The 12,968-nt window shown below is 35.3% G+C and overlaps 1 protein-coding gene across 1 annotated transcript in view; it reads left to right on the top strand.

Moving 5' to 3' along the window:
- The window catches only part of SUGCT (succinyl-CoA:glutarate-CoA transferase), a 317,243-nt gene that overhangs the window by 36,110 nt on the left and 268,165 nt on the right, over positions 1-12,968 (top strand). The window contains exons 7-8 of the mRNA XM_062498088.1: positions 2,491-2,582; positions 10,455-10,598. Of these exons, the coding sequence (XP_062354072.1) occupies positions 2,491-2,582; positions 10,455-10,598 (236 nt within the window). The remainder of the gene's footprint in view (positions 1-2,490; positions 2,583-10,454; positions 10,599-12,968) is intronic.

Below are 12,968 nucleotides of genomic sequence, written 5' to 3'. Positions count from 1 at the left end.
TTCCTCCAGGGATCTTCTATATCAATAGTTCTTGGGGCAAACCACTTCCAGTGACAACAGATTTTGTGCCCACACTATCTTTGTCGACTCAGAATTCAGATCACAAGCAGAATTAAGTAGTTTTTTCTTTTTAATCTATTTTGACCTATGAAGACTAATTAAACACTCCATACAAATTCACATCTTAATCAGAAAGCCGTTAAATAATACCTTTTATTTTGGAACCTGGCTGTTGCAATGTCTGAAAAGTAGTTAAAAATTTTGTTTGTGAAACTCCTCTAGAAAAATGGAGATCTTGTTGCCTGTCACCTTTCCTGAATTCAGTGTTTGAGGGATGGATGTTTGTCCTTACCAAAGAGCATTACAAAGTGTTGTATAGTTGTTTTGTCTGCATACTAAATGTTCAATTTTCAGATGTTTGCTGTTTATGAAAACATTTGTGTGAGTAGATGTGTTGAGATGTCTTTTCTTTGTTAGTAATTGAGGCCAGTACGTAGTTTCTCACTTACTTCAATATGCTTTTCACTATTCAATTAAAGTTGTTTTGAGTACTTTTTTTATTGAGCAAGATTTTGTTTTTGAAGTGGCCCCACACACTTAACTGGTTTTAATTCTACAGTTCATTCCAATGACATAATGGTATATGCCTAATTAGAGCTCTTTGGAACATTTTTGGGTGGATCCAGTATATTTTATTTGCTTGTCCTCTTATATGTGAATACACTGTTCTTTGCTGTAAATTTAAGAGTGTAAATATGAAAGGACATGAAATGAGTTCTCTTTGGGATCTCAAAGTCAGCTGTTGTCAGATTTCAAATAAAGCTGGGTAAACTGGTAGATTTTTTCCTTCTCCCCTGTGAGTAGCGACACAAATTTGACCATAAGAAAAGTGTTGACTTTTTTCTTGCAAAATGTTTGTTTTGAAGCTACACTGATAAAGTCACTGAATTGGCTGTACTATTCTGATACTCCCTGTGGCACTGAGTGTAGGACTTGAGTTCCCCTACAGCTTTGCACAATGTAGATCTGTCTCCAGCAAAAGATCAGGCAATTGAGATTGTTTGTGGTATAATGAGGGAATCTGTGTGGTAAGTGGATATTGTTTTGCTTCTTATGATTTATTAATTGGAGTAACAAAGTGCTTTAACTCCACTTTTCAGTCATCATAATCCTCTTGTACTATATATTAGGAGTAATCTATGAATTATGCACATAACAGCATCAGTCCAAGTGGAGGAACTGAGGTAGATTACCTAAATGAAAAATGATTTTTAATTATCTTCTTTAATTCACAAAGCCAATGTTTAGACTGCCATGTCTACTGAACAGACTGCCTGTATATAGAGAAGATTTTTCCAGGCAAATTATAAAAATGAATCTAGGAGATTCAGGAATTTTTACCTTGCAGTAGATGTTGATATGGTGTAATTCTTGTCTGTTCTCACAGGTAAGAATTAAACAGAAATGTTGTTTTGAAACTAAAATTAGGACTCTTGTCTGTGACAAGTATCTTGTAACTGCTCCTACAGATATCTCTTAGTGATATCAGAAAAGAAAGCACAAGAATAGCTTTGAATGTGTTTCCTCTTTGAGGAAGACAAGTGCTTAAATCTGTTTATTGAGGGCTTTGCCATTACTAGAACTAATTGAAATGATCAATCAAATATGTTGCTCCTTCCCTGTTGACTTCTACCCTCTGTGCTGGTGGTCACTGGTTCCAGTGAGCTCCTCTGCTGCTTGTGCAAGACCTCCTCAACTGGAAGATTTTGCATTTGTTGTTGGAAGCACATGATGACTATAGCAAAGAAAAGTAAGACAGCATCCTTCTGGCTACAGCTGTTTATTTTAAGTTATTTCTACAGCTGAACAAAACTGTATTTAGGTAGTTCAGAAAAAATTCTCAGTATTTTGGATTTCATTGAAGCTAGCTCTTTGCAAAACAGATTGTATGCACTTGCTGAAGCCTTGCCATCTCTTGTAAACAATATCTTGTTTTGAAGGTAGCTCTGTTTAAATATGGAATAAAGTAACAGAAATGAGGGGGGAACAATTTATGTCTCCGAACCATAGTGTCATGATTTTAGTATTGTTTGGGATATTCAAGGTATCCTTATGGCAAAGTGGAGGTAACACAGGCAAGATGGGCTCTGTTGGACAGCAACTGTAGGCCTGTAGAGATACTGTAGATTCTCTGAAAATAACATCTGAGTCCAACCTCAGCTGACACAGCATATTCAAAAGGAAATTTTATCTGAAAGGAATGAAACATAGCAGGGATACAAGTCTGTCTAGAATTAAGATCAAACACATTCTCAACCCACAGAAGATAAATCTAACTTTGTGCTTAAAAATAGGCAGGAATAAGTAGAATACAGTAGCATTCATTGGTTATACAATCTGGACAACTTGTTAGCAAAAGATGAGGAGCGGTAATAGTTTATGTTGTACTTGTCCTTGATTGAATTACTAATTGTTCTGTTTTTCTTTTAGGTTATGGTCAGACTGGTCCAGTGGTTCAGAGAGGTGGATATGACTCCATTGCTGCTGCTGTTTCTGGTCTCATGCATATCACAGGGCATGAGGTATAGTGCACAACTTACAAATTCATAGAATCTTTGTGCCACATACCAAAACTAGCTGCTGCATGGAGCAAGTCAGCCTATGTTAACACGTATGTTATGCAAACCCTCCTGAGTCCAACAAGAGGTCCCATCTCCAAGAATCTAAGAAAATAATAGGCTTCTATAATTCAGGTATCTCACTCCTTGTGAAGAAAAATGCTCAAGAAACAGAAAAGTAAAGAAATAAAGAAAAATCCTAAATCTCCAGTGAATAAATTGGCAATGTATGCTAACCTGTTAATGGCCACTTGTAGTCACTTCAAGAGCTGTGGTAGCTCTTGAACATTGTCAACATTGTTGACAGTTGGATGATCAAACCATACCTAGCAGTGGGAAGTCTTACTGATGCTTGGATATTGATATTCCCTTTGTAAAAGTTGGAATTATGAAGCTGTCTAGATAAATCTGGCAAAGCTGTGTAATTTTCAATCATTCTGCCTGCAAATAGGCAGACAGATGCCATGTGTTTCTGGAAAACCTTTATGTGCTTCCTATTCCCACTGACACCCAAGATCTTTAGTAGTTGTGGCAGTGCAGGAAGCATATCAGCAGTTCAGTTTCTGGGTTCCAGAGGTACACAGAACATGTATCTTCACCTCAGAAAAATGCTGGTCAAATAAGTATTTAATTAAGCTGTCCTGAATCACCTACAGATGCAGGGAATGTGGTCCCCAAATGTCCCTTTTCAAGTGTGGTAGTGTTACAAGTCTGTTCCATGCATTATAGATGCTAGATACGGTTCTGTGGTGGTGCTCCTGGTACTCTAGAAACAGTAATGCAGATCTTGTGAGTACAGTACTTGCATGTTCTAGATAAACAAGGAATTAATAAAGTTTCTGTACCAAGTGTCAACTGTTCATGTTTGAATAGGTTGTTGAAAGCTAACCACACGTGATCTGGACACAACTCTGTTGTAGGGTTGATATTCTGCCAAGAGTCTTGTTTTCTGCTAAGAACAATGGCAAACATCAGAAGTTTGTACTTCTGGTAATTATTGTTACCAGAGTTGCCCTTTTTATTAGGGGAAAAAAGCCAAAACCAAGCATTTTTGGACTGAGTATGCTGAAATATCTTGTGTCTAGTTTTCTGAGACTGTCCATTTCTGCTGTGTTATTGGTATGTACTCATAGGATTCCCCATCTCAAAACATGAGAACACATGAAATTGGGTGCAGTCCTTACAGCCACATGCCTTCGAATATATAATGCACATATGCACTAAGCAATGACTGACCACAGTAATTGTAGTATAAGTAAATATAACATTGTGTCTGTAGAATAGAGGTTAATACTTCCAATACAATGCCAGAAACTTTATGCACACATCCAAATATACCAATCAAAATTAAAAGGGTATAAAAATGGTTAGAAAGGGGAAGGTGTTAGTACAACATGGATAAAGAAAAAATTATAGAAAGATTGAAAAACACAGGACTTTTGTACAGCTTTGCAATGGTATACGAATACCAGAATAAATGTTATACTGAATAATTGTGTGCAAGTTATATTATGAAAGTAATACTCCTCAGTGGCTATTATGAAGACGGATTTTATTAAAAGATTGTGTTAAGATCTACACTGGAAAACCAGATGTTTGCATCACCTCACCAAGACTTGAGGTAATGTAATCATAGGAATCATTCAGTCCTTGTCAGTAACAGCTTTGTCTGTTCAGTGGGGGCTTCTAACCTAATTAATTCATACCTAGTCACTCTTTTGCATTATTAAAATAAACATGCTAAAATTTGCTTATTTTCCTTTATTTGGAATTGTTTATGTGGTATTTCCTTAGTTTCTCAAAACCATTTTTTGACATGTAGAGGGACAGTATAGCTTCAAACCCTTAAGTAGTCAACGACTCAAAAAAAAAAAAACAAATGTGCTTTTTGTTGTTGCAGTGAACACTTACTCAAGTGGCTGTAAAGTCATGTTGTATGCTTGTTTGAAAGTTCTTTTAAAGTAGCAAAGTATTATCAATAGTAAAATGTTTTTTTAATATTTAAAATTTCACAAAAATAAGTCTGAACAAAAGTAGAAAACCTTGTTTCAGCCAACATGTAGAAAAGTGGTCAAAGAAAAAGAAGAAACAAGAAAACAAATTTCATGCTTTTTTTTTCTTTTTAGGAAAACTTAAATTATTTGCTGACTGGATAACTTGGAATTAATGGGTTAAAGTAATAAGTTCAGTTGAATTAGTAGAGTAGGGCCTGGTTTGATTTTTTTTTTTTTGAGAATAAAATAGAAAAGGCCACTCTTATAAACTGTAAATGAAAAAAAAGGAAAAATTATAACAGATGGTGTTGGTTCTGCATTTAACTGCAGTAGCTATAGATAATCAGCATAACATCATCAGTGCAACAGTGCTCTTTGGAAATGCCCCATTGATAAAGAAAACATTGAATGTTCTTGCATGATGGCCTTAGAGGCATCAGCTGAGGCAGCAGATAAATTGTAATGAATCTGAGCAGCAGCATAAAAGCATGTACATACATGACTGAGGTGTTTAGTGTTGAGGTGTACATATTTGTATAGAGGTATACATACTTACAGTTCTTTAGAAAGCATTTTAATAACAGGGTGCTAAAATTTTGTCCTGTATATGACATATACAAAAATATATAATTCAATAGCAGTATATATTCCTGCCTATAAAGAAATATGAACAACTTGCTTTTTTCCCCCCTCTTTTTCTCCCTGGTATCACTTAATGGTAATAACTTTGAAATGCTTCTGAGTGATACTCCGAGCCTTGAAATGAAGCTGTAACTTCTGCAATATTGTAAAATTATTAGCATAAACAACTGCATTTGTGCTAGTGTTGTTTTTGCTGATTGTACAAACCCAAGAACAGTAGAATAATGTTTTTAAATCATGGTATGGTGTACAGAAACCTGCATGTGATTCAAGCTCTTACACATGTATTTGATTACTTCTGTCTTAGAAGTGTACCACACCTGTGAAATTTAAAATTCTATTGTGTTTATGAGGGGAATCTGTTTTGTATAAATTACTAACAAAACCCATTTTGAATGAAAGTAGTTGCTTTAGGACACATTCAGGTTTTTTTACATAAATTAAAATATACGAAAGGACAAAGTTTGCGCTGGTGACACTTTCATGGTCCTGGATGACATAATATATAGATATTTCCTGGTTAAACACCAGTTTCAAATTTCATATTTGATGAACAGAGAGCTTTTATTTAATATATTCAGATATATCAGTGCCAGATGAATATCCATTTGATGAAAATTTCTATGACTCATCAAGGCAATAACTTGAAATTATTAAATAAAGTCCAATTTGGTTACAAATCCCCTTCCATCTCCTAGTGGATTATTATTTCACGTGGTCTTCAACATTTGGAGTTTCAACATTTACGGTGATGTATTCTTTCTTGCAGAAAAAACATTTTTGTTTTACTGAATATGAGACAGCATTTAATCTGCAATCCAGCGAGGCCATTCTTTGGTTTAGTACCAAACAAACTATTATGAGATAATATGCATGGTATATATAGCTCAGAGCTGTTGGAAAATGCAGCCATTGCTGGTTCATATTAGCTTCAGCAATTATTTCACATCTGTAAAGACTACTGGATGTAGAATACTTTTATTAAGCATGTCATTTCAAAACAATTTTCATTTTAAATGGATGATTTTTTGTATTATTGATGTAAGTTTGGGAAGAGAAAATATGCCAAAGGGTAAAAAAAACCAAAACTCAGGGCAATAAAAAACCAAACATGTTGTAGCTATATCTGGGCCAGAATATGTCAACAAATTTTAAGGAATTTAGCAAACAGCAAAAGTTAGGAATAAAAGTGTAAACTATAAGATTGCAAAATAGCAAAGCACAGTAATTTAAAAACAGAAGATCTGCTCTACTGGTATGCATCTTTATCCTTTCAAATAAGGAAAGGGCAAGACCTGATGCTGCACCTGGTTTAGGGTTCAAGGCAGCCCTTGAGGCTGGATGGAAGCTTTGTTTGCTTAAACAAACTTCTCCCTGGCTGGGGCTACATTTGGTCTTCCTACCAGCACAATAATATAATTTTTTTCCTGTAAAGGGTGGTGGTGTTTGTCACTTCTGAAATAACTTGCTTGAATAAAAGACTCTGTATAGATCCTTACTTTGCTGAGGTAACTGGTATAATGTTAGCTACACAAAGGTACTGCTGCGCTGGCAGAACCTCTGTCTAAAGGGAGGTATTTCTCTGTGTTTGTGTGTGCAGCTTTATCCTTCATGTAAGGCAGCTTCACATCCCTTGTTCTGCAGGATAGTGATAAAAAGCCTGAATGAATCCATTTCACAGTACTTACACCTGTGCATCCTGCCACAGCAAGACTGGTTTGTGGCTCAGGAGCTGATTAAAGATGATTAAATGGTGAGACCTAACTGCTTAGTCATGAGTCTTGGTAGAAAGACCAAGGATGGCTAAAGATTGTGCAGACTGGTTCAGAATTATAGGTTGTGGAGTGTTAGGATAAAGCAAAGCCAACATCTTAAAAATAACACAGCAGTAGAGTGCTAGTAGTTTGTAGGAATGTTCTGTAAGGGGAAATCGTGAAAGTAAGGAAAGATGAACTCAGGTGGGAAATAAAAGGTGAACTTTTTACTGAAGCAAAGAAAATCTTTGCTTTTAAGCATTAGTTTAGTACTTGATGAGGAAGGTTCTGGATAAATATAACAAATATAAAAACCTATTAAAATAATCCCAATTTCTCCATTTTCAAAATGTAGTGCTCTCCTTCAAGGGTGAAATTATTGACACTCTGAAAAGAGTGGAAAGTGTTTTCAAACTATGAATGTTGCAGCACATCTGTTCACAGAATCTAAATTACTTTTTATTTCTTCTCAACCCAGTGAATGCTATAAAGTGGCTAAAATAAAGAAAGAAAAATTTAACAAACTGTTTAGGTGCAGCAGATAATGTGAGTTAACTTTTTTGTTTTGGTTGGGTGTTTCAGTATGTGTGTGGGGTATTTTGCTGTGTGGGTTTTCTATGTTTTTGGGTTTTGTTTGGTTGTTTTCTGTGGGGTTTTTTTTTTTTTTTCTTTTATTTCTCTGTGGTAGCTCTGAGTACCAAAAGCCTTCTCATGGGCTAATTAGTTTTCTTGCTAGGCCTGTGCCTATAAAAGTGAAGAATTAATTTTCCTGTTTTTCCCCAGAGTTGGGTATAACGAGGGTGGTAAATGGCTGGAACCTTTGGGTTGTGTTTTGTACTGGGAAGCTGAAGTAGCTTAGTGTAGAGTGTGCAGAGGGAAGAAATAGGAGATTCTTCAAAAAAGTACTACTTCCTAAAGCAGTGTTCACCTTAATATTGTGTAGTTTGTATATCATCCTATGGATATCTGGGCTATAGATAGTCGCAGACTAATCCTTACTGCAGTTTGAAGGAGAGTAAAAATTTTTTAAAAATTTGTTATATTTTATACAGATTTTGCAATTTTTAGTAAATTTCATGGTATGAATAAAAGAGCAGCATTTTCCATCTTATGTAGAAAATACTGTCCTATTGTCTTTTATTTCAGGATAGCTCTATCAATGCAGCTGATAATAAAATATTTTTTTAAAAAACAGATAATAACATAGATGTCTTGATATCAGACTTATGTTAATCCTGTTGGAATCGAAAAGGAAAATGATGGTGATAATTTTCTTACATGAAGCCAAGGCACTCTTTATTTGATAATAAATCAGGAAACAATTATTGCAGTCTTATTTGGAAGATTATTATTACAATAATTACACTTAGCAGTTTAGACATGGCTAATTAAAATAATTCTATAACTTTAATTTTATTGAATTAATGCTACATTAGTTTAAATAAATTTATTTTATTTTGACAAACAGTTCTTATTTATCAGTTGTAGTAATGTTAAGTTGTCTTATGGTAGGTTTACTTGGGTGCCAGAACTCTGGAAGAGTCCATTAGCCTTGCACTGCTATTTTTCTTCAAAACTTGAAAACTTAAAAAATACCCCAAACAAACAAAAAGTAAGATTTCAAAATAAGTAACTGCTGTGATAATCTGATTGCCTGACCTCAAAGTTTTCAGAGTAGGAAATAGAGAATAGTTCAGAAGAGTCACTATGATAAGAGCCTAGCTGGATTGAAATTAGAAGTTCATTTTGCCATTGATTTTAGAGGGGATGTATATCATGCCAATGATTACAGAAGTTCTGAAACACATGATGCAACATGAAAATTCTTGCCTTAATGCTAGAAAAGGGATGACATACAGAAAAAGGATATTTGAACAAACAACTTTTCAGTGACTTCAGTCAGAAGGTCACGAATTTGCATGTATTTTTACATTGTCTAATACCTATGTGTAATATTTACATGTGTAAACAAAAATTTGTTTTTGTTTTCTTACTAGAAGCCTAGAGTGTGTATAGTGGAAAATATGAAACTGAGCTTTTACTTGGGGAGGGATTGAAGGGGAGGGAGAAAAGGGGAGTGCGAATAATGAAGTAGTATGGTTCTGCCTTCTAAACAGACAAGTACCTGTGCCAGCATACTGTAGAAATTGTTTAGGCCTTTGGCTTTTAGACATAATAAAATTCAGTCTTCACTAGCTTCTCTTGTCTCTAACATTATCTCTTTTCTTTTTGCACTGGTGTGTTGAAGCATTATAAGACAAAAAGTTGTGTAATAAATCCTTCATGATTTGCAGTGTGTGGCATCACAAAGTGGCAGTTTTGTGTACATGATGCAAGAACACCTGGTTTTCAGTGCTAGTTTTTATATATCAGTTCACTTAAAGATACTATTTTCTTGCACTAACTGCAACTGAGTGCAACCATCCAACCAATTCCTTATCTCCCAAGTGGCCAGTTAAGAGGCAAGCATGTCATGTGGGATGGTGTCAAATGTTTTGCACAAGTCCAAGTAGAGGGCATCAGTCATTCTTCCCAGGTCTACTAGTGCTGTAACCCCATCACTGAAGGCCACTAAATTTGTAGACACAATTTGCCCATAGTTGAAGCTGTGTTGACTGTCAAAAATCACCTGCTTATTTTGCATGTACCTTAATGTAGCTTCTAGGAGAAACTGCTCCATAATCTTGCTGGATAGGAAGAGAAGACTGGTGGGCCCATAGTTCCCAGGGTTTTCTTTTTTACCCTTTTTAAATATGGGTGCTGTTTCCCTTTTTCCAGTCAGTGGGAACTACCATGACTTCTCAAATATGATGGATAGTGGCTTAGCCATTCCCACTGCCAAATCCCCCACATCCTGCAGATGTATGTCATCAAGTCCCGTGGGCTTATACACCTTCAGGTTCTCTAGATGGTCTTGAACCCGATCATTTCCTACAGCATGTAGGAAATGTTGTTTTCTCTCCAACAGACACTGGGGTGGTTGAAGCCCCCCATGAGGACCAGGGCTTGTGAATGTGAGGCTACTGCAATCTTTCTATCAAGGGCCCCATCCACTCCATCTCCCTGGATGGGCGTGCATAGCCAGATTACAATACTGCCTGCAATTGTCCTCCCTGTGCTCTCAGTCAGCTCTTCATCCATCCTGTACATACATCCTACACAAACCACCCCAATGAAACTCTGTGTGTTCCAGCTGGTCATTGATGTAGAAGGAAACACTGCCTCCTTGTCTCCTTTGCCTGGCTTTCCTAACGAGCCCATATCCCTGCATTCCAGCACTCCAGTCACAGGAGTCATCTCACCATGTCTCTGTCATGCTAATAAGATCCTGCACAATCGTATTGTCTCTGCTTGTTTTCCTGCTTTTAATTTTTTCTTTGTTTATTGTTTTTTTTTTGTTTGTTTGTTTGTCTTGTTTCGTTTTGGGTTGTTTTCTTTTTCTTTAGGATGGTGAACCAGTTAGACCCGGAGTAGCAATGACAGACCTTGCTACTGGGTTGTATACCTGTGGAGCAATTATGGCTGGTTTACTCCAGAGGTATAAGACGGGAAGAGGACTACACATTGACTGCAATCTCTTGTCAACTCAGGTAGGACTTGTAAAAAATTGCTTTTTGTTGTGTAGAAGTTTGAACCTAAGAATACCGTTTGCATATAAATTAATGTGCATTAGTTAGTATAACTAATGGCGACAATAATAATGACTTTAGTGATCGTTCTCTTAACCTGCCACTCTCGTAGCGACAATTTTATGTGACATGGTTATTGTTACTACTGCACTAAGTTTGGTTTTCACCATTTAAAGTTAAACCTGTTTTGCCTTCTTCGTAATCCTATCTCACATCAATAAATTTCAAATTGGTGAACCAAAACCAATACAGCAAAGAACTGCCATGTTCTTTGAAAACACAGGTTAATCAAGGTTTATAATATTACTGAAATTGTAACAGTTGTAATGAGTAATTTGAGACAGAACAGCCTGAGTGGTGAAACCAATGTTGGAAGGAAGGCTTTGGCATTGGGTAACGTTACTTCTACAGCAACTGATTAAGTTGTGTAAAATCATCCAGAGTATTAAAGTACCACATAAATTTCAAAGTAATGCAATCCAGGAGGTCTGCCTTTCGGCTCTGGGACATAAAGAATGAAGTAAGCTTGAAGATGCAACATTTTTCCTGGGTGTTAAAGGCAAAGTTGTTTTGGTCATGAAAGATATAGCACATTCTGCAAATAATAAGAACTTTAACTCTTCTTTGAACATTTAAACATCATTGGTGCAATGATTTATAATTTGTAAAAAGCAAGTGACATTTATATGTGCTGCATATGATCAGATGATACAGGTTGTCTTGCTGATATAGGTACTTGCTGGTACTAGCTGGGTGCATGCTACAGAGGAATTTTTGTTTACATTTCAAAATGTGCGTCAAAATTTTATGCAGTCATAATTAAAGCAACTACAGTGCTCTATGGTTTTCATCTTTGTTCAATTGTATTTTTCTTCACATTACACTTGTCAGTGCAATTGAGAAATGGCAGTGCCCATTGTGATAAAAGTTGCTCAGGTATGAGCAAGAGGTTGGACACCTATATCATTGTATGATAACAATGACTGATACTAATGATTGAAGTTGCTCTTCTCTTAGTGCCTACTGCTTTTGTCTGAATAACTACTGAAATCAGAAAGGAGGGGAAATTCTTGCTTAAATCAATAAAGAACATTTCATTTGTTTCAGAACAAATGTTTGTAAGAATTGAACTTAATTATACTGAAATATATTTGCAAATGTATCTGTGTTGGAAAAAAGTCTAGAAAAAGGAGTTCAGAAAAATATTTTAAATGTGTACTAAATTCTTATTAAATATTTTGTGTATATATGGATGCAGGGGTTTTTATATTTAAGGTATTGTAATGTTATATATTATGGCAGCTGCTCCTTGACCTTTTAATTTCTAATTTTATAAAAATACTTCCAATAATTTTTATTAGTTTCCAGAGTAATTCTGGCAGGGTTGTGTGTTTAATTCTTTGTTCCACTGGTTTTTGGCTTGTCTTTTTTTTTTTAATGAAGTCTTATTGATTATTATTCAGTATTTTATCAAACGTTGAAAGCAAGAAGAGTTGAAGTTAGGTGTTTCTGTAGCTCTCTTATTTCAGCTTATTTTGTTACCTTATTTGTCTTTGTAATCTTTTTTCTTGATTAGGGTAGATTCATCTATGCACAGAAGTGTTCTTATATTGCAAAATTTCCATCTGAACTTCCACATCATTGTCCTTTAGACCACTCACTGGCATACATGGGGGAGAGATTGAAGACCTGGATAGGTGTTAGAGAACAAAGCATGTGCATGGTGTTTGTCTTCTACATGATTAGTTGAAGCAGTACTAAATGGTCAAGGAAAAGCTTAGTAATTTTTCAGATTTTTTTTAACATTAACTCCTTCCCTGCTTATTGTCAAATTATAGTTATCTAAAAGATATTACGAAGTAATTCCATAAATGCAGAGTCTCACTGAAAAATAAATACTTTTATTTTCTTCAGTGTTTGGTAAATGATATTCAAATAATTTGGTATATTGGAACAGAATATGGATAAAAGATTTATTCAGAAAATAGCTCTTTTGTTTTAGACGACCCTGTTAATTCAGTCCAAATTAATGTGAGGGTGTTGGCCCAAGACTGTAATGAGAATATCTATTAAACTGGAAGAAGTATTTATGGAGGAGGTTCTAAAGTAAAAAAAAAAAAGCATGTGATTAATCCCATTAAAATGATGTATTAAAATGAATTAAGAAAAACATAAGCTGAGTCTCTCTCAGAACACCTAATTTCTTGGTTCATTTTCTTTCCTTTTGTAAGACTGACAGCTACTTATAAGCCTTTAAGGGTGAGTGTCTTTACTAAGAAAGAGTAGTACAAATCTGAAAATTAATGTAAGCAAATAAATTACTCTTGTAGC

This window comes from Cinclus cinclus, chromosome 1 (assembly GCF_963662255.1).
Source record: "Cinclus cinclus chromosome 1, bCinCin1.1, whole genome shotgun sequence".
Lineage (NCBI taxonomy): Eukaryota > Metazoa > Chordata > Aves > Passeriformes > Cinclidae > Cinclus > Cinclus cinclus.
Note: the sequence above shows the minus strand (reverse complement) of the source record. Positions and strands in the feature narration are given on the sequence as shown.